Source organism: Suncus etruscus, chromosome 13 (assembly GCF_024139225.1).
Source record: "Suncus etruscus isolate mSunEtr1 chromosome 13, mSunEtr1.pri.cur, whole genome shotgun sequence".
NCBI lineage: Eukaryota > Metazoa > Chordata > Mammalia > Eulipotyphla > Soricidae > Suncus > Suncus etruscus.
Window position 1 is genome coordinate 38,078,100 of NC_064860.1, and position 26,900 is coordinate 38,104,999.

Below are 26,900 nucleotides of genomic sequence, written 5' to 3' on the forward strand. Positions count from 1 at the left end.
CTAACTAGTCTCTGCCAGGAAGCTGAAACTCCCAAGACTTCTATAGCTTAGGACATTAAAGTAGTCATGTGGCTCAGCATAGTCCTCTTCCCCCTGCTCTCTACAGAATCCATCAGGGACATAGTTTCCAGGAATTGAAAGACTGCTGGGTCTCTGGTGTGCCTGTTCAGATGTTGTCCTCCTGAGACCATTCACATCAGAATGTTTTCTGAGCAACTTGTTCTAAAAACAAACAAACACAACTCCAAAATGAGAATGTGGGATGCCATTCATATAAGTACCGCGCACTAACCAATTACTCCAATGGAGCTCCATGTGGGATGTCATTCAAAAGTTGCTTTCTGAAGTTGGAACACAAACTTTACATGTTGAAGTCCTAGGTTTGATTCCCAACACTGTATGGTTTCCTGTGTACCATAGGTCACAGGCTACAAGTGCTGAACTGGCAGTAGCTCTCTAATTGTCAGATATGTTCCTAAGACAAAAACAGTTTACTCCCAACTTGATACATAACGATCTCTTTCTTTCTCTTTCTCTCTCTCTCTTTCTCACACACAAACATACACACACACTCACACACACACACACACACACACGTACACATCATTGTATTATCACAGGACACTAATTTTTTACTCTTTAGTTTTGCTACCCATCCAACTAAAATTCAATACTAATCATTCTCCTGAAAGCACTTGCTACATGTGCAATTGTGCCTCAGACTTATTGATTCCTTTTCACCAACCTCATAGACCCCATACTAAGGACCATTCTTCCATACCTTTTACTCTCTTTATGTGACTTGACACTTCAAACTCATTTCTTTCTGAAATATGTTCTGCTGGGTGCCATGGCATCACTGTCTCCTGTTCTCCTAGGCTCCCATTCTCACCTATGTCTAGATTCCCCTTTACCTCTAATCCAAATCTCACCTAGGTTCCAGCAGAAGAAACTTCCAAAGTGTGAGTTGGATCCTTTCATGCTTAGATATTGAGAGACTCCATTAATTGGGAATTTGGGCTACCTTCTTATATGGCATTATTAGTAAACCTATTAAAGTGTCTAATTTTGAAAGAACTAAGAGGCATGAACAGGTGAAGTCACTTGCACAAAGACAAATTCAGTTCTGACTCAAGGTTTTCTGACTATCAGTCATGCTTTCTCCTCAGTAAAGCTGCTCTCATTTGGAAGTTCTTACATGCTATATATGCTGTTTCCTGTAGGTTCCCCCATTTTTACTTAAACTGTTTCTCTTGTCATTCCATATAGTTTCTTAAGAACCTTAATCATTTTTCCAGGGGCCTGCAAGATAGCACAATAGGTAAGGCATTTACCTTGCATGTAGCCAACCTGGATTGGTATTCCATATGGTCCTCTGAGCTTACCAGGAGTGCTACCTGAGTTTAGAGCAAAAAGTAAGCCCTTATCACTACTGGCTGTGTCCAAAAAAATCAAGAATATTGGGGCCAGAGCAATAACACAGTGGTAGAGTGCTTGCCTTGCTCAAGCCAACCCAGGAAGGATCCAGGTTTGATTCCCAGCATCCCAGATGGTCCCCCTGAGCCTATCAGGAGCAATTTCTGAGCACAGAGCCAAGAATAACCCCTGAGCACTGCTAGGAATGACCCAAAAACAAACAAACAAACAAACAAAAACAAGAATATTAATCATTTTTCAAGACTTGTCTTTGTTACATGTTATTTAAGAAGCTTCTGTAACCTTTCCAAGAATTATATTCTTCCTATGTGCTATACTATGGTCTGGTGCTCTTCACTGTAGTAGTAAGTACTGTTTGATACTTAACATGTTTTCCCTGTTTTCTCCAGTTCCCAAGCCTCTGATGGAGGGCTGGTGCTGTGTTCCTCATTAGAAACTCCAAGTTAACAACAGATGTTCAATCTTAGAATTAAATGCAAGTGCACATATATATGTGCTCACACACAAATACACACTCAAACACAAACCACACTGTCTACAACACGATGTAATCTACAGCCCTGACTCATGGTCCAACAACTATAAATTCACATATGATTTTCATGCCACTTAAACAGTTTTAAGGGCTTTCTTTTTATTATGCGCTCAAGAATCACTTCTGTCAGAGCTGAGTGTGCAGGGGAAAATATATGTTGTTGAATGGTGGGTTGTGCGTTCCCAAAGAGGGAAAGGGATTCCCATGCCCCCTGTCCAGGTATGACAAAAGATGAAGGTCTGGTAGCAATTCCAATGCAGAAAATAATCCACACACAGTTGGGAAGGAATAGCAGGCCAGAAACTCATACTGCAAGCTGTTTACCCACAAGGCACTTGCTCCACCACATGGAATCACGAGTCAAAATGTCAGCCACCATCAAGGCCACCTGAGTAGCCTTTATTGGAAAAAAAAGCCCACCCCAAGGGGAAGGAGAAAAGCCAGATGTGGAGGCAAGGGGAAAACATCTTTTAAACAGGAAAACCAAAGGAAACAATTGAGAGACATCTAATTAGAAGGCAATATGAGGACCAATCCAAAGGCCTCTACCAACACATGGTGCCAGGGATAAAACCTGGGTCAGCGAAATGCAGGACAAGTGACCTTCTGCTGTCTATAAGTACATCCTAAATTCAAGTAAGGAACAATTGGCAGAAAAGTACAATATATTTGGAAAAATCAAAGTTGAAATTGGCTATCATATTCATATGAAATCATCATAGGTGAAGTTGGGCTAAGGCCATGAAATCAGAGGATAACAGGCACAAGTACAACGGTAAAAAAAAAAATGCTTAATGATATTCAATGCAAAACAGTCAACTTTCTAGACACTACACTAAAGCAAGTCATTTAGCCCTGATCTGAACAACAATAGCCAGGGCTCATTAAAACATAGATTGCTGGTTAGTGTCAGGGTCAGTTGTACACAAATCTATGAAGGGAGGCTGAGGTGGAGAGTGTATGAAGCCATGGATATACTTGTGAACACATATCAAAAATTAAGAAGCAAGCATGGAGACAGTATATTGGTTAAGTTGCTTGCTTTGCCTGCAGCCAAACTCAGTAAGAATCCCCCACAAAACATAAATTCCCCAAGTTCCAACAGGTATTCCTGAGCATAGAGCCAGGACAACCCTTAAGCATTGCCAAGTATGAACCAAAAACAAGCCAAAAGGAAAAAAGAAAATTTGCGGATGGGTATACCAGATGGGAAGATCATGAATAATAAGGCTTAGATCAAGACCATGGTGCCAAAACCATACATTTGAATCAGGGAAGTTTCTCTCCTCAGACTCTATCCATTCCTTTTTAGTACACAGTGGTAGCATCTTTCTCTAACTATGAAGATAAAAGGTGGTTCTCAGAGATTATGGATATACTGTGTATCAGTGCAGTATCTCAAATCATTTTAAGAATATGAATACCTAATTCTCCCTCAAATCTCTGTTTGTGACCCTTTGTGTTGGTATAATCTTTTTTCTCTTCCAAAAATCCTTGGAGAAATGTTCTGTGCCTGAGAGAGGTTTTTCAGCTACTATTTCCAATCCATTCTGTTGGGTGAAATATAATTATCATTACAAAAACTGAAACTAACACACTAAAGATCGAAAGGAGTCACAGAGATCACAGTTGAGTCTTGCTAAGACCAAAATGTCAATTTCAAGAATGTGTAACTGAAGGTTGGCACACCGAATTCTCCTTGACATCACAGAAGTCTCCAGGAGTGGAGTGGTATCCTAATATTTGCCTAATAAATATTATTTATTTTTAGTCATACTCTATATAATAAAAACATAAGGTGACCACCAGGCTTTGAGCTGCTATGGTAACTAAAACATAATAACTATAAAAATCTAATAAATAACAGTTTTTAACATGTTAGGAAAAATGGCAAGTAGGTTTACTTTAATTATTCGACTTAAGTTTTTCCAAAATTCGAGGAGGATAACACCATTATGATTTTACAGAGGAGAAAAGAAAGATTCAATGAAGTCAGATGATATAACCATTCAAGTAACTGATAAAGTAAAAGTCCAAACCTAGGATCATCTAATTTTAAATTAGGATTGTCTAATTGTATACTCCTATATAATGTAGTCCACAGTAGAAAATCTCACTGCTTTTACCAAAGTGTTCTGGTGCCTCCAAACTAGTCACTTAATAGAAAAAAGAGGAAATCCTCTCTGAAAGAAAATGAAAAAATATAGAGCCTCAACTTATTACTATAGTTTTCATGAGAATATACAGATCATAATAAAAAGTAATCAAATAAAGCAGAATGAGCAACAAATAACTAAAGTAGACACAGAGGATACAATTTTAATTACTATGAATATCTTTAAATGAGTAAAACAGATAATACTAGAATCTTTGGCAGATTATAAACTAGTCAAACAAAAAACAAGGTGAAAATATTAGGTATAAAAAAATCTGACTAGGGGCCAGAGCAGTGGCGCAGGCCATAAGGCCTCTGCCTTGCGTGCACTAGCCTAGAACAGACCGCAGTTCGATTCCCCAGAGTCCCATATGATCCCCCAAGCCAGGAGCGATTTCTGAGCACATAGTCAGGAGTAACCCCTGAGTGTCACCAGGTGTGGCAAAAAAAAAAGAAAGAAAGAAAGAGAGAGAGAGAGAGAAAGAAAGAAGAGAAAGAAAGAAAGAAAAGGAAAAGAAAGAAAGAAAGAAAAGAAAGAAGAAAGAAAAAGAAAAGAAAAGAAAGAAAGGAAGAAGGAAAGAAAGAAAGAAAGAAAGAAAGAAAGGAGGGGGAGGGGAGGGAGGGGAGGGAGGGAGGGAGGGAGGGAGGGAGGAAGGGAGAGAGGAAAGAGAAAGAAAAAGAAAGAAAGATAAGAAAGAAAGAAAGAAGAAGAAAGAAAGAAAGAAAGAAAGAAAGAAAGAAAGAAAAGAAAGAAGAGAAGAAAGAAAGAAAGAAAGTAAGAAGAAAGAAAGAAAGAAAGGAGGGAGGGAGGGAGGGAGGGGAGGGAGGGAGGGAGGGAGGGAGGGAGAGAGGGAGAGAGGAAGAGAGAGAGAAGAAAGAAAGAAAGAAAGAAAGAAAAGAAAGGAAAAGAAAAGAAAGACAGAAAGAAAGAAAGAAAGAAAGAAAGAAAGAAAGAAAGAAAGAAAGAAAGAAAGAAAGAAAGAAAGAAAGAAAGAAAGAAAGAAAGAAGAAGAAAAAATATAGCTGACTAAAATCAAGAACCTTGGAAGGAGGCAGAGCCATTAGATAGTAGGGCACTTGCCTTACTTGCAACCAACTCAGGTTCAATCCTTTTCATAGTCCCCTGCGCCCATCAGGAGTGATCCCCGAGCATAGGATAGGAATAATCCCTGAGCAGTTAAGTGTACCCCTCAGAAAAAGGAATTTAGTATATCAGCTTGATAGAACATAGAACATTAGATACAACAGAAAAGGCAGTAAAGTGCAAAGTTTGATGATAGGAAATATTCTAAAATCTAATCAGACAAATAGGTGGAAAAATATTCCAAAAAATCAGAAATATGAGAAAAGTGAAAATGATGCAAAAAGTGTTAGAAACCATGTTTTTAAAAATTATTGTCTATAAGAAGAGAAAAAAGAGCAGAGAAGTAATATGTGAAAGCATGGTGGCTAAGAATGTATTAAAACTAACTGAAAGTTTCTAAAAGTGCACACTCAGTGCTGAGATTCGAAACTAACAATACCCTGCTCATCACTCTTTCATATACATATCTTAAACTAGAATAACAGAATATACAGTCTACCCAACTTGCCATGCACATTTTAGTCCTACAATTTATTTCTTGTTTTTATCAAATTTCATAAAATTCTCATTGTTCATAAAATACTGGTTAGAATTTCTAACCCAGAACTACAATTTGATTTTTTAAAACTCAAGTGTGCAAGAACCAAAGATTTATCATGGAATAGATTCTAAAATGCACCAAGTTAATTGTAGATAAATACTCAGAGGAATAGCTTAAAGCACAAGCAGTAACTATACTCACTTTGGCAGCACACACTAAAATACAAGCAGAAAGTAAGAACTGTAGGTGACAGCAAGATAGTAAGCGTAAAGGTTCCACAATTCTAGAGTTCCCAGGTATGAAGAGCATTAAAACCTTACCAAAAGGCATAACGAGAACCCTGAAATGATACAAAGATCAGTGCAGGAAACACATATTGGCCTCCTTCTGGGAATACATGTAACCAGAAAGGACCAGAGTAGTAAAGATGGGATGTCATGACTATGATACTCACCTTTATAATCCGTACAACTACCACCACAACTACTGTGCAGATGACAATCAGCAATGTGGCCAGGGTTCCAAGCAATGACATCTGAAACATAGTGTTGTACTTAGGCACTGTAAGAAGAATAACAAGGTAGGTTTACCTACTAGAGAAGTGGCTCAAATATCTAGGCAAATGGGGAATAGGAAGGTCTTTCCGAAACCATAAAGTAGCACGTAAGTAGAAATTATTGTAAATTTACATGTTTGCACAGATTTTGCTTTTTCTTCTAAAGCCTTTCGTAAATTCTGGGGCTAATTCTAATTTATGTGACTGATATATTCCTAGGGATGCTCTCCCCATAAAGATTCTTAAGGAAAATGTTTACTACAAGACAGTCAGATTAGTATCATTGGAATGATTCCAAGTGATTTGAGTCTGAGCCAGTAGTAAGAAGCCACGTTCTGACGATGTTCAGCACTTTCTCCCTGAGAGAATAAGGATTACTAGTCACTTGGTTCCAAAAACATACCTGAGTTTTGTTTGACTTCCAGAAAGAATTTCTCTTTGTAAAGTCCATCAGGGTATGTGTAAAATTTGCAGGAATATTCCCCTGTGTCATTCTTGGTCAATGACTGGAGAGTGATGTCCATGTTGTGGCCTGTAGTCACTCGATCACTGAATCTGGTGTGGATGTACCACCCCTGCTTAGCATTATGATTTGCCAGGAGTTGGTCTCCCAGCTCCCACTGGACCTGAGTCACACTGGCATTGGTATAACATAAGTGACAGTGGAAGGTTACAGAGCTACCTTCCTCTGCAGAAATGTTTCCCGTCGTTAATATTCTACCTGCCATATTTCCTCCTAGGGAAAGGGGAAAAAAGCATGCATAAGTCTTGTACCAATACTGGTCTAGAACCTTACCTTAGAGGCACTGAGGCTACAGTTGGTTCTAAAATGATTCTTTCTCTAATCCAGTTCTCCAGTACAGGCTATAATTCCCACAGCATGTAGACCTTCACACTCTTGGAATATTGGACTGTAATAGAGCTTCATGATAAACTCATTGATTACTTTTTTAATTAAATTATAGTACTTTTATTTTCTTTTAATTTAAACACCATGATTACAAACATGCTTGTAGTTGGACATCAGTCAAAGAAAGAACACCCCCGCCCTTCACCAGTGCAAATTCTTACCACCAGTGCTCCCCCTCCTCCTCCTCCCCCACCCTCTGCCTATATTTGAGACAGATATTCTACTTCTCTCACTCATCAACATTGTCATGGTACTTCTTAATGTAGTCATTTCTCTTAACTGCATTCATATAGTGAGCCAGTCCTTCGGCCTTCATCTCTATCATCTCTGGGCATTATTACAATAATGTCTTTTATATTTTCTCCCATTTCCTCCAGGATCTCATTTTCGTGGCAGTTTCTCAAAGTAGTCTGAATATCCTTTGGATTGCTGTATTATCTGTAGAGGCCTCCCTTTTTTCTAATCTGGTTTATTAAGTTTTTCTCACTTTTGTTGTGAATTTTGCTAGTGGTTTATCAATCTTGTCTATTTTTTCAAAGAACCAACTTTTGCTTTCATTGATTTTTTGGATTGTTTTTTGGGTTTCTACTTCATTAATTTCTGCTCTAATCTTTGTTACTTCCTTCTGCCTACTTATTTTGTTAATTTTTTAATTTAAATTTTGTTCATCGTTTTTTAATTTTATAAGCTGTATTATTAAGCTTATTTATGTAGGTCCTTTCTTCCATCCTGATGTGTGCTTGCAACTTTGATTTTGAGTCTGTTCTGACTATTCAGATTTGTTTCTTGTAGACAGTAGAACGTTGGATTCAGTTTTTTGATCCATCTTGCCATTCTGTATCTCTTAACTGGTGCATTTGGCCCTTTAACGTTGAGAGAGATAAAGACTGCATGCAACCAAATCCTGAAGAATACCATCTAAAAGAGACCCAAAGAAAAGCACCCCAAGACACATCCTAGTCACAATGATGAATCCCATAGATAGGGATAGAATACTGAAAGCCACAAGATCAAAAAGGGAAATTACATTCAAAGGAGCATCTTTAAGATTTACAGCAGACCTGTCACAAGAAACCCTCAAGGCCAGAAGGCAGTGGTGGGAGATAGTGACAAAACTCAACGAAATGAATGCTTCACATAGAATAATGTACCCAGCCAGACTCACTTTCAGGTTTGAAGGAAGTATACATAGCTTCACAGATAAACAGCAGCTCAGAAATTTTACAGACTCAAAACCAGCCTTAAAAGATAAGCTGAGAGGTCTACTTTAAAACAAGACAGGTCTAAAGACGCATCAAAGTTTTACATGAAGATGGCTCTAAATCCCATGACAATAATCTCTCTCAACATTAATGGGTCATTGATTATTTTATAAGCAAATTTTATCCCCTTGCCTAGAATCTAAGACCTTGTCTGTCAACAAGTCAGTACATGTATTTTATTTATTTATTTTCAGCAACCTGTTTCTGTGCTGGTACATTATCACTTCCTTTGAAATGAAAATTGGAGGTTTGTTTAAGTGCCATTTGGGTTTCTTGGGGGAAACCTTCAGAAAAACTAAAACCTTCAGTGGAAAACTAGCTTGAAGAAAAACTGTTCTTTGTTGACACTTATCAGCCCTGTACATTCAGAGAACTTTTCCACCCCCAGATGGTACAGAAAACAGCATCAAAGACCCTCATTCAATAGTTCTTAAATATGTGTAGCCCCTCAAATACTTGCCTCTGATTCTTAATACGAAAGACAATAGATCTAGCATAAATTTCACCTATAATGGTAGGGACTCTGGGATCTGAGAAAGCTTTTACCATTATTTCTTAATAAGTAATTATTTAAATAATTATATTTAATTTATTAATGTTATAATAAATGAATGTTATTAATTATTAATTTAAATTATGTGGTTATTAATTAAATAATTATTTAAATATTATTTAAATGTATTTCTCAGATAATTTTTCAAGCACAGAAAAAGGGAAGAAAAGTATTGAACTTCAAGTCAGTTTCCAAACCTTCCTTTTTTAACTGCCTTTCTCTTCCTAAACTTCTTTACTTTTGGTATCAGCCAGGTATCTCTTGCCCCATCTCTTTCATCTGCTGCCACAAATTGCCTTCTCATCAGAAACTACGATTATCACAGACAGACACGGGATTCTGAGAGCTGTTTCCTTACTTCAGATGAAGATGATGTTCAGACTCAACCACCCCTATCTATATCCTCCCATTTTCCTTCCCAGCCACCCTCTACTTCCAGCTTTAAATTGGATTTGCAGGCCTTACCTATGACAGCTTCGGAAGCCTGCCTCAGCCCCTGTGCCCAGAGCAAGAAGAAGCACCACCGCATACTTCTGCCCATGAGCCCTACAGGAAGATCATGTGGCCTCTTCTGCCACTGAAACTGGTCGATTGCAGCTGGCAGGGTGAAACTGAATCTAAGAGCATAGAGGGTCTCGAAAAAAACAAGTTCTGCAAAAAAAAAAAAAAAAAAGATAACACTCTCAACAATTACACAAACTGCACTGGGTGAACCACAAAAAAAAAAAAGGCCATGAAGGAAACACATTTAAAATTTTTAACAAAAATGTGGTTAGACGTACACTAGTCTTAAGATTACTATTAATCAAAAAAAAAAAAAAAACCAGCTTTAAAATTCTGTTCTTAGGGGCCGGAGAGATAGCATGGAGGTAAGGCGTTTGCCTTTCATGCAGGTCATCAGTTCAAATCCCAGCATCCCATATGGTCCCCCGTGCCTGCCAGGAGCAATTTCTGAGCCTGGAGCCAGGAACAACCCCTGAGCACTGCCGGGTGTGACCCAAAAACCACAAAAAAAAAATTCTGTTCTTATATAATTTTTAAAAAAATTAGCTATTACCATATAAGCTAATGGCATCTGTGTAATGCCCAGAAGTCTGATGAGGCCTTGTTACCAGTGTGGTTCCTTGGGTTTCCTGACTTCATCCTGCTGATGAACATGCAAAATAAGAGAATCTTAGGTTAATCGACCTCAATGTCAGAAACTGTATTGGAAATCCAGCCAGTGAACAACACTATTATTTTAGAGGCAAAAATATGGGAGCGGGAAAGACAAAAGTCTGGGGCAAATGGCACTATACCCAAACTACCTTGAATGAGACCCTCTCCAAATTACTTGTATCCCCTTTATCTGAACCCAAATTTGGTTGAATTCTGATTTAGTCTTTCTTATCTCTTCAAATCAGAGAAAACAGCTAGAAGGGTAAATTTTCTTGTGAGTGGGAACCCCTTAATAAGGAAACGAGAGAAGGGTATACCTTAATTACTCAGTATTGAAAAGGAACAGAGTGCCTCCCTGGAGCTCCAAGCATATTACTCATATTAACTATATGACGTCTCACTTTCCCCAATGTCTATGACTTGTACTCAATAAACTCTACCTAAGTCTCTCAGGGAACAGGCCATTCTCTCAGCAGTGTCTTTTAAATCCAATCTCTCCAAAACCTTTCTCTGCCTTAGAACTGAAAAAAGGATTCAGGGATAATCATAATAGACCTCTGCAGTCTCCCTACCACTGAATAAATGCAGCAGCCTATAGCTGTAGACGTCAGAACCACTTCAGTGTAGAGCTACCATGCCCTATGTCATAGGTTATAATAGCCTAATCATAGTCTATGTTGTGAAAGAAGAGAGTGCAAAAAAAAAACAAACATCCCCCTCCTCTTCAACTGTAGGTCCACAGAGATCTACTTAAGAAAAACAAGAGAAAGGAGGGTCAGGCTACTTAGGGCACCTGGAAGATTTTGCCTAGTATTACTCAGATATGTCTACCATTTTGCTATAGCAAATTTACTTCATCATGGAGCCATCTGAGCAATGGAATGGTTGGCCCAAAGCTTCTGGTGGAAAGAGACCGTAAAAAATATTTATAACCTTTTATCACGTTGTATGGCTTATAGGCTGAAACTGGATCTTGATTTATATAAACAGTGGTAATTTGGGGATGTGATTGGTTATTTTACTAAATCCAAATCTCCTCAGGTGAGGGGACATGGAAGACCTCCACACAAAGGCCACTAAGTAGCTCAGTGGACAATGGGAAATTCCCTCTGCCTTTCCAGCTGTGTTTAAGATAATGTCTCCCAGAAGATGTTAGAACATAGAATCGGGGGGGGGGGGGGGGCGGCGCAAAAAAAACCAAAACATTATTTTGCTGGTTTGGGCCACAGATGGAGGTACTAGGGGACTGTAGGTGGTGCTGTGGATCAAAAGACATTAGCTATATGCAAGGTAAGTTGGTTAACACTATGCTATTTCATTGGACCCAATGATAAGTCTTTGGGAGGAAGCAAATTATCTCTCCTTAGCTGAGGTCTCTCTGCAGTTGCTCTCCACAATTCTCTCACTCAACAATATTGCTCCATTCTCCCTCTCTTCATCAGACATGTGAATATTCATTAATATACCCCTTAACATCATCTTTCTTTGGAAATATATACTCAATCCTTGGAAAATTGCTTCCTACTTCTTCTTTCTACTTCCAGTACTTTCAGGATCTATATGAGAATTAGGGTAAAACTATAACATTCAAAGAAACTCTAAATCATCCAGAGCTCTCCCAATTCTAATAAAAGAAATGCTAGGCAGAAAGTTTCACAGGGAAATTGTAACAAAGATTTACAGAGTAGATAATTTTAATGTTTCTTAAAATATACAGATAGAACATAAAGGAGAAATTACAAATTACTTTTACAAAGTAAATTTTAAAATTATATAAAGTAAGTAGAATTGAATACAAAGAAGAAAACCAGATCCCAATCTGGTTACAAATATTAAAATAAAATATTAAATAAATATTCTAAATAAAATATTGTCATACATAGTTCAATAGCATAATGACCAGTTAGAGTTTATGTCCAGATCATAGGGTGATTCGATATTAGAAAATTCATAAATATTAAATACTAGACCTACATAGAAAAGCTTATGCTCATTTCCTTTGATGCTGAAAAGAAATAGAAGAAAATTCAATCTTTGTGACTGACTCACTAAAATAAAAATCAATAAATTTTCCCCTAACTTGTATTTGTGAACACATGAGCACATGAACAGATATACACATAAACAAACACACACACACTTACTTCAACATCCAAACAGCATAATTTTGAGGGCAAAACACTGGAGATAAGGACTAAGATGAGGATATTCAATGGCTTTTGTTTAATTTATTTTTTCCATGGTTTTCATAGATAGATGTTGATAGTTTATTTTTAGGCATATAATATTTCAACACAAGTCCCAGCACCAGTGTCAACTCCCATCACTAGTGATCTCATACTCTATCATCCACCACCACTCAACTAACCTCCCCTATCCTTTCCTGTCACTTTGGAAGACACAGTAAATATCAGTGATTTTAGCTTAAACCTTATGTTTTCAGTGTTGTTGAGTCTGTGCTTTGGCTGTATAGCTATACCTCTCTTCCACATCCCCAATATAACTGAAGATCAGGTTCCTGTTCCCCTATTACTTCCCTTTCTCATCTTATTTCCCTCCTTGATTTCCTTATTATCTTTCTTCCTCACTAAGATCTGGAGTCAAGGGTAATCTAGGTATCCCCTCCCTTTATTTACATTTTCTAATACAGTTATTTTATATATCACAGGTAAGTATTTGTCTTTTCTCTTCTGGCTTACCTCACTCAACATGATATATTTCAGTTCCAACCAGAATAGAGCAAGTTACATGATTTCATATTTCTTTGAAGCTGCATAATATTCTGTTATGTATATGTCTCACATCTTAATAATCCATTCATCTTTCATTGGCCACCAAGGCTGATTTTATATCTTAGCTAATGTACTCATTGCAGCAATGAATAATGGTATGCATAAGTCCTTTTGAGTGAATGTTTGTAAGTTCTGGGATAAGTACTCAAAAGTGTAATATATCAGCTCAATTATAAATTTACTGAGGATAATCCAATCTGTTTTTCACAGGAATTGAACCAAACAACTTTCCCACCAGCAATGGGTGAGAGTTCCTTTTCAGCTGGTTCCAGCAAATTGTTTTTCTGATTTCTAACATGTACCATTCTTACTAGCTTGTAATATCTCATTGTTGTCTTGATTTGATTTTCCCTAACGATAAGTGATGCTGATCACATTTCATATGCCTATTCTCTTCCTTTGAGAAGTATACATTCATTTCCTCTCTCCAAATTTTGATAAAACTTTTGTAGTTGTTTTTGTTGATCTTTGTTAGTACTTTATATAGAGAATACTCAGGGCCCGGAGAGATAGCACAGCGGTGTTTGCCTTGCAAGCAGCCGATCCAGGACCAAAGGTGGTTGGTTCGAATCCCGGTGTCCCATATGGTCCCCCGTGCCTGCCAGGAGCTATTTCTGAGCAGACAGCCAGGAGTAGCCCCTGAGCAGCGCCGGGTATGGCCCAAAAACCAAAAAAGGAAAAAAAAAGTATAGAAAATATAGAGAATACTCACTATTGCTATGACTTTTTCAAAGATCAGAAGAGACTATTAAATTGAGAAGTTGTTAGGGGTCCTGGTTGTCCCCCAGATCACTGATCCAAGCACTTTACTGTCAGGACTCAATTCTCAGGCCCAGTGTGGTGAAAGTGGCTCCCAAACTCTTGAACACTCACTGGGAAGGCATTTTTTAAGTACAATTTGATTTCATTTAACCCAATCAAATTCTTGTAGCAGAGGGAAAAATAAGTGTCAAATGTTGTTGTTAGAACTATAACATATTTAGAGAAGGATTCAGATAACAGCTGTATTTTCTATTTAACCAAAGAAAATATTTCTAGAAATCTAAGGATGTACACAATAGCACAAATAGAAAATAAAATGATCCATTCACTTATGTGAATTTATCATTGAGGCATTGTATGTATTGGTGAGTGCACAGGACAGCTCCTAAACCTCTCTTTACTGCTCCACCCTTCCACATGAGATTAATCTCTGACTGGCCCTATCCAGAAGGGGAGTGAGAAGTAGCCTTCATGCCTAAACTCCATCATAATCTTCATCAATCACCAGAGATTCCGAACCTCACTTGCTGCACCAACCTTCCAGTTGACATTAATCTTCATCTCAGATCATGGCCCTCCTCAGAACAGGAGGCAGAGCCTCTTCCTTCTGGCAAGGTTCCAGCAGCCACCATACTTCTGCCATATTAAAGGGCCCACACTGCAGCTCCTAAAGCATGAAACCACATACGCAACTCAGCAAATTACAGACTACTCACAGTTACATTTCCTGTCAATCAGTAAAGGGCAGAGAAGGAAAAAGAACAACCCTCAGCATAATCACTGAGAATCTTTCAAGGTGTCTAACTACAAAGACTCATTACCAGCACATCAGAAGCACCATTAAAACATATAGGAAAACATATAGAAACTCACTGAGTTCAATAAATGCGGCCAATAATATGGAAGGCACAAACAATATCAATCAGTTCTGTACATTTTCAGAAAATAATTTTGGTGACATCATGGTGAGATTATTTAATAAGGTTAAATAAATGATGGCACAGGTAGCAAAGGTCAAGAATGTATGAGAACCAAAAATATATGAGAAAAAAATGCCTATTAGAAATGGCACAAATGAAAGTATGGCAGATCATGATAAAAATATAACTAGAAGCTCTCAGCAGCTAAGTAACAAGAGTTGAGAGAAAGTCTCAGAAAACCCAAGATGAGGTGGATGAAACCTCTTGCAAACAACAGAAGAAAGTTAGAAAAGAAATGATCAGCTCACCAGAGAACTATATATCGGATGAGATCAAGAGGATCACTAAAATTCCTTGAGGACCAAGAAGACAAATTATATGATGAATCAGTTAGTTAAAGAAACCATATTTGGGCTGGAGAGATAGCATGAAGGTAAGGTGTTTGCTTTGCATGCAGAAGGTTGGTGGTTCAAATCCTGGCATACCATATGGTCCCCTGAGCCTGCCAGGAGTGATTCCTGAGTATAGAGCCAGAAATAACCCCTGAGTACTGCTGGGTGTGACCCAAAAACAAACAAAAAAAAAACCCCAAACAAACAAAACAAAACAAAAAAATGAAATCATAGTTGATAAAAGACATTATTACAATAGAGATGAGGGCTGGGAGGACTGGCTCATGATATGAAGCATACCACAAAGAGTGGTGAGTGCAGTTAGAGAAATAACTACACTGACAACTATCATAGAAATGTTAATGAATGAGAAAATTAGAATGCCTGTCTTGCACTACTAACTTCCTGTGACACTGTCCCTTTTTGCATAGGCACATCAAAATTGGAAAAGTTAACAGTTGCAAACAAGTTCTTATCTAATAGAGATGGGAACACAAAATTTTGTATACTACAGTGGGACCTTACACCCTAGACACTTGTTTAGACTCTAGTTGATTCGACACTAACTAGTCACCCCCTAACTGAGGATACCACCTATGGAAACAAACAAGGTTTTCCACACCAGCACCAGGAACATAAATTCTACCAACAAAGGCCCTACTACCACCACAGTACTGACTTACTCCAAAAACAGTTCTTATATCACCCTGACCACCAGGCAACAGCAATAGTCTGCTTTTAGGGCAGCATTCTCTGCAATGTTAACTGATGGAGAGGCGGAACCAGAAGACACATCACCCGGTCTTCAACACAGGACCTGTACAGAAACCAGTTTCTACAATTACAGAAATCTGACAGCAACAACTATGAGACTGAAGAGCTGATCACTGAGAATGACTAGGGGATTGGAGAACCGAGTTGGCCTGGAGCCTTGAGTTGGTCTTATGCCAAAGTGCTTTGGGGGTAAGATCTCCCTGTTTTTTTAGGCCCAAGGTGTTTATTTCTAATTTCTTCCATATTTTGCTGTGCCTATACAAATGACAATTGCCACACATACATTTTTAATGTATTTCCCATCTCTGGAAAAAAAATGGTAGCATACTAAACCTTTTGCTATTGCATTAATGCCTTTATAGGTGATACAATAAGTTTCACAAATATAACTGCTAATAAACTCTCTCCCCATCTTTCATTTTTTAATTCTCTGTTCTCTTTCTAACTTTGCTTTCTGTCATCATGAAACAAATGTATTATGATCAGTTATGTCAACAATGTGATACATTTTCTTTAAATAAGTAATTTAAAGAAAAAAGAATGCCTGAAAGAATGTTTCTCCAAACACAGGTTTGGAGAAAGGGAAATGGGGGACATTGGTGATGGGAATGTTGCATGGGTGAAGGGAGATGTTCTTTATATGACTTGAACTCAACTACAATTATGTCGGTAATCAAGGTGCTTAAATAAAGACATAAAAAATAAATTAAAATATATATAAAAAATTTTTATTTGAGAACTTTCCAGAGAGAAGCTTGCCTGAAATGAGAGGGGGAAGGAGCTAGAAAAGAGACCACTCTGACAACAATAGTTGGAAATGGACAAGCATTTGGTTCTAAAAGGAGGCAAAGTGATATGCATGATACTTTTTCAGTAATGGTATTGCAAATTACAATAAATAAAAGAAAAAGGGATGGAAGTAATAGAACTGTCTGCCATAGAAGCAGGCTGAATGGAGTGTTGAGGGAACAGGCTAGAAATGTACACTGGTGAAGGGAAGGTTTTTGGAACATTGTATGACTGAAACTCAACCATCAACTACTTTTTAATTTTCTATCTCAATTCAATTTTTAAATGAATTCAATTTTTAAATGAATTTTCCAGAGTTGTGGAATACAGATAACACAATATAAGTGGTTTGAAGGGTTCAAGCAAAAATAGAATTACCAAGGAAATGTATTCAGAAAGACAAAAGCCACAGACATATAGAAACTGACCATTGAAAGCAAGATCTAAAAGCAGCTAACATACAAAGGAAAGCCCATAAATTACATAGCAGATCTACCAAATGAGAATCTATGAGTCAGAAGAGAAAGGAGGGATATAGAACAAAAACTCAGGGAAATGAACACCTTACTAAGAACACTCTATCCAACTAGATTATCATTGAGATTTGAAGGAATGATAGCTTTGAAATCAATTTTCTAAGAGTTAAAGGAGCTTTTTAAAAGGATATTACAAATTTCCCAGCAAGTAGCATTAAGTATGGCACTAACTAAACATGGTGCTATGGTTGGCTTCTCCTAGATTAAAAAAGTTATAGTTACTCCTAGCTTGTTAAGGGATTTTTAGACAATTTCAATAATAAATTAGCATCTCACTTAAATTGAATGTTCTATGTCTGGTCAGTTCTTTGTATAGCCATAGTTATTTTATTGTATTCTTTCACTTGTTATTTGCCATTCCTTTGTTTTGTTAGAGCAAGAAATATGATATAAATTTATTGTAAATCTGTCAAGGGGACAGACTAGAAGGAGAAAGGGAACATAGGGACATTAGTAGAAGGTACACAAGTATTGGGATTATTGTTGGAACATTGTGTGCTTGAAACAACTTTAACATGAGCAACTTTATTCATCATAGTGTCTTGAGAAAAATAAATGTACCCAAAACCCATAAAATTTATTCTAGAAAAAACAGTACAGGGATTAAGTACATACCTTCTATGCCTCCAACTCCAGTTCAACTCTCAGCATGACATTGTACCCCAATTATTACTTGGTACAGTACTGGATGCCCCTGAATAATTCAAAGAATTTCCCTGGAGGATTCCACACACCACATCACCAGCACTGCCAGAGGGGCCCATGTAGTCCCTGGCACCACAAGAATGAACAGCATCACATCATTGGGCCCTTCACTAAACTGCCAGTCAGGTTAACCAATAATTGTGAGTAGTGACCTGTCACTCTTACCAGCTCAAAAAAAGAAAAAAAGAAAAAGAAAAAAGAAAAGAAAAAGAAAAAGAAAAGGGAAGGGAAAAGAAAAAGAAAAAAATGTATGTCAATAGAAACCTCATTGAATAAAATATGAGATATCAAATTTCAGTACTTTATTGGGTAAATTATGGCACCTCCCTACAATAAAGAACTAGGCATCATAAATAAGGTTCCTCATGTTTTACTAATTAATCAATATTTTTATTCACTAATCACTAGCATATTGATATGGTGTGTTTTACAGAAAACATTTCTAAATTAGAATGCAAGGTGCCAAAAAATTGTGTCTAGCTGAAAGATAGTATTGCAGGATGCTTGCATTGCTTGTGGCTGACATGCATTCAATTTTCAGTATATCATGTGATATCCAGGTCACCTGTGAGCCTGCCAAGAGTTATTCCTGAGTACAGAGTCCAAGTATAATTGGGTATAGTCCAACAGCAAACAAAATTGTGTCTAGTATGATACAGATAAAGGCATCTCAGACATTGCATATATATTTGCCTATGTATTAAGAAAAAATGTAAAAAGGAACCAAAGAAATACTATTATCTCTTGCCTTTCAAATAGTTGACTTAAGTTCAAACCTTAGCACCATATATGTTCCTTCCAGCCCCACTAGGTATGATCCCTGAAAGCAAAGCCAGAAGTTAGACCTGACCACCAATCAGGTATGGCCCAAAAGAGAAATACACTAAAAATAACCAGAAATAATTATACAAATTAACTACTATTGGTTTGTACAACAGAGGTTGGGATAGAGAATATTGGAATGAAAGACATTTGTTTGTATATAGCTTTTAACATCTAAGATCTATAACTATTTATATATCCAAAATGTAAATATTGCATAAAAGCAAAAAGAAAAAGGCAACCCTATAAATTAAGTAAGAAACTAATTAAACTGCATATAAAAGCAGTAACAATTACACAAAGATTAGAATTATTTCTTTTATTTTTTTATTGAGTCACTGTGAAATACAGGGTTAAAAAATTGTTAAACATGAAGACTATTATGCTGAGGAAAATAAGTCAGAGGAAGAGAGATAGACAGAGAATAGTCTCACTCATCTATGGGTTTGTTTGTTGTTTTTGTGTTGTTTTTTTTTTTTTTTTTTTTTTGGGCTATACCTGGCAGTGCTCAGTGGTTACTCCTGGCTATCTGCTCAGAAATAGCTCCTGGCAGACACAGGGGACCATATGGGACGCAGGGATTTGAACCAACCACCTTAGGTCCTGGATTGGCTGCTTGCAAGGCAAACATCACTGTGCTATCTCTCCGGCCCCTCATCTATGGGTTTTAAGAAAAATTAAGGACAATATTGTAATAATGCCCAGAGACAATAGATGTGAGGGCTGGAAGGGCCAGTTCACAATATAAAGCTCACCACAAAGACTGATGAGTGCTGTTAAGAAAATAACTACACTAACAACTATCATGACTATCTTAATGAGTGAAAGAAGTAAAATGCCTGTCTCAAATACAGGCAGGGCCTGGAGGAGGATTGAGATGGGGGACATTGGTGGTGGGAATGTTGCACTGGTGAAGGTGAGGGGGTGTTCTTTTTATGACTGAAACCCAACTACAATCATGTTTGTAATCACGTTGCTTAAATAAATATATTATTTAAAAAATAATAAAAATAAAGAAAATAAGTATCAGGAAGTCTCCAAATAATGAGGCTTTATTTCAGGCTTATATTTAAAAGAAAGTAAGCCAAAAAAAATGACCTCCTTAGACCTACTCCTTACCTCCCATTATCTTTCTTTAATTATATAAAATATATTTTTATTTAAAATATATATGACCAGAATTTTCATTATAATTTGTATGTCTTTTTCTTCTTTTCACAATGAAAATCAATTTAAAAATTAAATATATATATAAAACCTTCAAAAATAGTGTTTTTTAGCCCCTAGGGTATACTCCCAGTAGTGTTTGTTCAGAAGCTCAGTTTCTAGTTTGTTTGTTTTTTGCGTGTATTGATGGCATTTAGGCTGCTCCCATGCTCTGGTTATTGGGAATGATGGTGCTCTGAACACAGTGACCCTCACATTACCCATTGCAGAGGAAATGCAGTTTGTTAGAAGCAGTTTTTCCAAAAGAGTTTTGGTGAGAGAAATGAATAAAAGACATCCATGGTGGAGTCGAGTTGGCTTCTGTGTCCTTTTCAAGCTCCCCTTTTGGGAATGCTTACATTGTTTTCCAAAGAGGCTTCACTAGTCACTATTCCCACCAGCAGTGAATAAAAGTCTCTCTCTATATATAAGCACTGGTTCTTGTTCTTTTTGATGTTTGCCTGTCTCATTGTTGTTTTCATTTGCATTTCCCTGATGATTAATAATGTGGAGCATTTTTCATGTACCTTTTGGCTATCTGTAATTATTCTTTGATGACGTATCTGTTCATCTCTTCTCCCCATATTGATGGGGTTGAATTTTTTCTTGTTAAGCTCTACCAGTGCCTTATAATCTTAGCTTTTAACCACTTATCTGATAAGTGTTAGGAAAATAATTATGGTCTTACTGTGGGCAACCTTTCTATCCTGGTCACCATTTTCTTTGAGGTCCAGACGTTCTTAGTTTAATATAGTCTTATTTGCTTATATTCATTTCAATTTGATTGCTTAGTTCTGATTCATGTCTGAAGTTAATTTACTTTCAATGTCAAGAAGAGTTCTGCTGATCTTTTCCTATAACTTATGGTTTCAGGTCTGATATCAAGGTTTTAATTTTTTGTTGTTGTTGTTTTCTGTTTTTTGGGCCACACCCTGCAATGCTCAGGGTTACTCTTGGTTATATGCTCAGAAATCGTTCCTGGCATGGGGGACCATATGGGATGCCAGGGATCAAACCCAGATCCATCCTCGATCGCTCCAGCCCCTGTCTCAGGGTAATCTATTCTATTCCATTGATCTGAGGATTTGTATTTATTCCAAAACTATGCTGTTTGAATTGCTACCACTTCATAAAACAGTTTGAAGTTGTGGAAAGTGATGCCTCCATCATTTTTTCAAGCAAAGATTGCTTTAGCTATTTATGGGCTGGGGTGAGAACTGTTGTTCCATATAAATTTCAAGAGTGTTTGGTCTTTATACTCTGAAAAATATCATAGGGATTCTTACTAGGGACTGCATTGACTCTGTACAATTCTTTGGGGAGAATGACCATTTTAATTATTTTAATCTTCCCAATTCATGAGCAAATTCGTTTCTATTTCCTTGTGACCTCTTACGGTTCCTTTTTTATCCCCCTGATCTGGCCTATTTTATTTCTAAAAGTAATGATTTGTAGTTTTCTTTATATCGCTCTTCCACCATTTTAGTTTATTCCAAGGTACTTAGTTTTCTGAGGCACTATTGTGAATGGGATTTTTAAAAAATATTTCTTTCTTCTCCTTCATTATTTCTTTTCTTCTTTTTTCTTTCCTTCTTTTTTTTTTGTTTTGGGCCACACCCAGTGACACTCGGGGGTTACTCTTGGCTATGCGCTCAGAAATCGCTCCTGGCTTAGGGGACCATATGGGACGTCAGGGATCAAATGGAGGCCTTTCCTGACTCAGCCTTGTGCAAGGCAAACGCCATACCACTGTACTATGGCTCTGGCTCCTTCTTCATTATTTCTATAAAGAAAAGCCAGGAGGTTGGGGGGGGGTGTTGTTTTTTGTTTTGTTTTTCATTATAGCTCACTGTCTTCTGGCCTGGATGACTTCCTTTGACGAATCTGTTATAAATCTTAAGGATGTTTCATTGCATGTAATTTTCTTTTTTGATCTTGATTCTATCAGTATTCTATCTCTATAATTATAGTCATTCTATTCAGGTTGTATTTTAGGTAATTTTATTTGGTTCTTTTTTAGCTAATATCCTTTGGGCTTCCAGGATGGAGGTTTATGTTTTCACTATCTCTAGAAACTTTTCAGTAGTAATGTCTGATTTCTTCATAAAGGTTTCAAACTGGCCATCTGGGACCCCAATGATTCTAATGTTTCTCTTGAATTAATCCCAAAGTCCTATTGTCATCTGTTGATTTATTTTGTAGCATATATTTTCATCTTCTTTTGTTGTCTGGAGGTTTTCTGTACTTCATTGCTGAGCTTGCCGATTCTTTTCCTTAGCAGCTGTTACTGTGCTGGTGAAGGCCTTCTTTTTAGGGGGGGTCACACCCAGCAGTGCTCAGATGTTACTCCTGGCTCTATGCTCAGAAATCGCCCCTGGCAGGCTTGGGGGACCATATGGGATGCCGGGATTCAAACTACCATCCTTCTGCATGAAAGGCAAACAAACACCTTACTTCCATACTATTTCTCCGGCCCCTTCAGTGGATTTTTCAATTTGCTGACCAAGTTTTTCAATTCTGTCATTTGTTATTCAGTTTTGTCATTTCTGTTTATATTTTTCTTATTTCTACTTTCATATCCTTTTTTGTTTCATTGGTGGTCCATTGCATTGCTTCCACTCTGAAGCCCTTTTCAGAGTGATTATATCAGTATTGATAGCATCTTCAGGATTACAATCTTTATCCACTACTCTTGGTGGGTTTATGTGTTGGTTTACCATGGCTCCTTTTGTAATCTGGAGTTGTGTCTTTCCTAAATCACTATCAGAGTCTTTTCCACTGCCAAGGGGTGATCTGATGATCTCTGATCCAAGAATTTGGAGGAGCTTTGAGGAAGTGAATGATTATCTTGTGGCCACATCAGCAGCAGCACTCCCAGGAAACAGCACATCTGGGCATCTCTGACCTTTGGTAAGGGCCTAACTCCATTTGTTCCAGCAAATAGGGCTACACCAATGTCAGTGGCTGCTGAGGAAACCACCACTTCCCACCCTGGTCCCTAGGGCTCACTCAGGCTCCCTGCTCCACAACCACTTACTTCATTTGAACTTAAAGCTTAGCACTTTGTTTTTCCTTGATGGACTATTTTAGTATATTTTTCATTGTTTTGTTATTTTGAAATAATAGGTATAACATCTAGTTTGAGAAACTCTAGCAATACAGTGTCATGGGAGAAAAGAGGAGAGAGAGGGAATTCTTTAAAGTAACATAAATTTATAAGTTATGACCATCCAATTCATGATCATCATTTGGTTTAGAAGACATTTGGTGGGGACAGAGAAAGAGGAGAAAAAAGATATTTGGGGCCTAATTGAAAGAAATCAAATATAAATTAAAAATATAAATTAAATTATTACATGAACCATTCTTAGTTTTGTTAAGTATCTATTACTAATTGAACTCCCGTCTTGAATTTGTATGTTTAAGTATGTCTTAATTTACCCAAACACATTATAAATTTCACAAACATTAAGATAAAATTGAATGGGCTGGGTTTTTTTCAATATGATCTGTGTCATTGCATGAAGAAGAAATTTGTATACACACAGTCAAGTGAGGTCATAGTAAGAAGTGGTCATCTTCAAGATGGAAAGAAGAGTTAGAAGAAATCAAGCCCACTAACACTTTATCTTGTACTTCTAGTCTCCTGAACTATGAGAAAACTTCCAAGTTATAGTATTTTACTATAGCACTTAACATATATTAACATTCTAATATGTTGTAATAGATATAGTGGTTATATAGAAAAATTATTTTGGGTAGGAGCAATATAAAGGTGGCCACTCATAGTAATTCTCAACCCCCTGGGCCTGCAGTTCAAAGTGAGGACTCAAGGTTGCAGTGTTGCTCTGGCCTGCAGTGCCAAGGATTATCCAACACTCTAGGCCTCCAAGACTACATCTGGCAAAACACAACTGACCATTTAGCAGTTGAATCAATAGAATCAAGCTAGGGCTGGCCTTATACTTTAACCACTGTGCTATCCCTATAGACCCTTATAGACAAAATTTTTAGAGATTTCTACAATATTCTAAAATGTGAAATGTCATAATTTTTAAATGCTTGAAATAAAATAAAAAACATTTGAGTGTTAACTTTTAGTGATAGGAATGTGGGTGTAATTAATGTCTTTTGACTTCTCAGTAGCCTCAAAACTTAGGAGTGATAAAGTAAATCTGTAAGAAAAGAGGTTCCTGAATTTCAATGAGTGATAAAGGGCACCCAGCAACATGTGGCAGCATAATGAAAAGCCCAGAGAGATGACACTTTATAACGATCACCTGCCTGATGCAGGATAAACTCAGAGCTATTCCCTATAAACATATTTGAATGTGACATAGTGGGTTTAGAATTGTACACTGCATCTGAGCTATATCAATAGGAAGACTGGGAGAAAACAACTGAAAATTAGTTGGGTAAAGCCTGGGAGATATCACAAGGACCAGTGATGCATATTTTGTATGCGAAGGGCCCTAATTTGGTATCCAGAACCACATGTCCTTCACCCAATACTACCAAGGGTAGGATACAAAGTAGGCTGAAATTGGAATGAGTGCATTTGAATGTTATAAAATAGCCATCTATATCAAGTAAAAGAAGGAAGAACTAGTTACGTGGAGGAAGCAAAGGTGTTAATTTCAGAGTAAGAAGAGAGATCTGAATTATAAAACGTCAAATACAGTACTTAAAATTGCTGGTATGCAGCCAGTACTGAGACTTAGTCACCTTGAGTGCCACCAAGTATGAACCTGATGATTTCCATGCTAAGCGGGCCCTTAGCATTATCTTTCTAATTTGGTTAAGACAATGACCTTGAGAAGTGTTTGGGAAACACTACTCCCATTGCCAATAAACTACTAATTTTGGTTTCTGGCACCAACTACTAAACACATAGATATAATACTGTTTAGCATAATAACAATTATGCATAAAACTAAAAATATAGTATAAAATATTAAATTAATTTTGACTGTCAGAATAATTTAAGGCACTTCTCAGTATTTAACCAAATTCCTTGTATTGGATAGGTTGTTCTGAGTCTGAGCTAAGGCTGCTTGATTTTCTGTCATAACAAATCTAACAGCCCTAACACATTTCTTCATGTCAATCAATCAACAAATATTGAGCACTTACTTTGCAAGATTGTTGTACTAGGCATTAGGATTGATATGAAGAAGAAAACTTTAACCCAGGAATTTATACTATATTTTGGGGAGCTCAGCAACAGCAGTGCTCAGGCTTCTCCTTGGATCTGTGTGCAAGGATAACTCTGGAAATACTCAGGAGACCATATGTGGAAATGGGGAACAAACTCAAGTCAGAAACATGCAAGGGCATGACCCTCTTGCCAAGGAATTTATAATTTATATGGAAACTTTCATACCCCCCCAAAAAAATTAGGGTAGGATACAAAGTAGGCTGCAAATTGGAATGAGTGCTTTTGAATGTTATAAAATAGCCATCTATATCAAGTAAAAGAAGGAAGAAGTAGTTATGTGGAGGAAGCAAAGGTGTTTATTTCAGAGTAAGAAGAGAGATCTAAATTATAAAAAGTCAAATACAGTACTTAAAATTGCTGGCATGCAGCCAGTACTGAGACAGTGATGATGACAGTACTAAGGCTCCCAGACTCTGCTCCTGGGCAACATTTCAAAATAAGGTGAAACACTCAGTCATTCTTACACTGAATGTTTATAAACTTCAAAACAAGACATATCATGGGTGTGGAACATGTGCTGGGTCTAAAAGTAAGATATAGTCAGAGTTTCAATAGGGAAAAAGGTAACTGATGGTGTAGAACCTACCTACTCTCACAGACAGTAAATGTGTCTAACTTGTGTCCTTGGTTAAACAGTTCAAATGTATCCTGGTTCAAAATAACAAATGTTACTCCTGCCTCCTTAAACTAAAACTACCTTTCTAGAGTGTCTGAGAAAAGACTTCAAAAAAAAAAAAAAAAAGAAGTATGACCTGATAAATGTTTTTGAATAACCAGAGCATCTACAGATCTGCCAGAGAGAAAAGAGGGGTAAAACAATTCCATGGGACCTCAATTTGCTTTGACCTTTATTTGCTTCTCTATTAAAAAAAAAATTCCCTTCCTTTTTCATTAAGCCAATTCCCTTCCCACCTCATTAACAATCTGTAATAAAGTGAGTAAAAATAAAAGAACAAATATCAGATTATCTTACTCATATACAAAGTATAAAAGTATAGAGAAACAAAACAAGAAATCAGATTATCAGGCTGGAGTGGTGGCACAAGCAGTAGGGAATCTGCCTTTGCACTCACTGACCTAGGATGGACCTTGGTTCTATCCCCTGCATCCCATATAGTCCCCTGGGTTGGGAGCGATTTCTGAGCACATGGCCAGGAGTAAACCCTGAGCATCACAGGGTGTGGCCCCAAAACCACTTTTTACCTTTTTACCTTCAGTTCTTGGCTCCCCAAGAAGCAGATCATTATCTCCACACAAAGCCAGCTGCCAAAACGCATCCTAAGTGGTAAGATAGACTCTCAGCCTGAGAAGATCCCAATATACTGTTGCAATGGATATACTCTCAGAGGCCTCCTTTTTTCCTCCTTCTTTCCTTCCTTCCTTCCTTCCTTTACTTGCTAAAACACTGGTTTCTGAGAAGTCACAGCTCAAGGATTTTTCCTGATATGGGACTATCGCCAGCCGGTTATCAGACTGCACAGGCCAAATAACAGACCAAAGTGATGCACCAGATTTAACACACCACAACTATTTCAAACGACATAAAAGGGACATGTATATGTCTTTTGAATATCTTATATGTATTCCCTTAACAGCTATAACCCTTGCTGAATATTCTCTTATTCAGTGACAATTTTCCCCACTATTTTGTCTGTTCTTCTCTTTTTGATCTGTTCAATAAGTAATTCTGGTAGAAGAGTCCCAAGATTTAGAGCTTATGTTAGAACCAAGTTACCAGGATTGTTGGACTTGTTCCAACGGTCCCCATAAGCACCAATAACGCCATGTGGCAT

The 26,900-nt window shown here is 37.3% G+C and overlaps 1 protein-coding gene across 1 annotated transcript; it reads right to left on the reverse strand.

Annotated features, from left to right (window-relative positions):
- Window positions 1-26,900, reverse strand: TIGIT (T cell immunoreceptor with Ig and ITIM domains). Its single transcript, XM_049785551.1, has 5 exons — window positions 26,843-26,900; window positions 9,499-9,684; window positions 6,712-7,044; window positions 6,207-6,313; window positions 1-222 (listed from the first exon to the last, which is right to left on the reverse strand). Exons 1-5 carry the CDS (start codon window positions 26,898-26,900, stop codon window positions 1-3), a joined length of 906 nt encoding a protein of 301 aa, XP_049641508.1.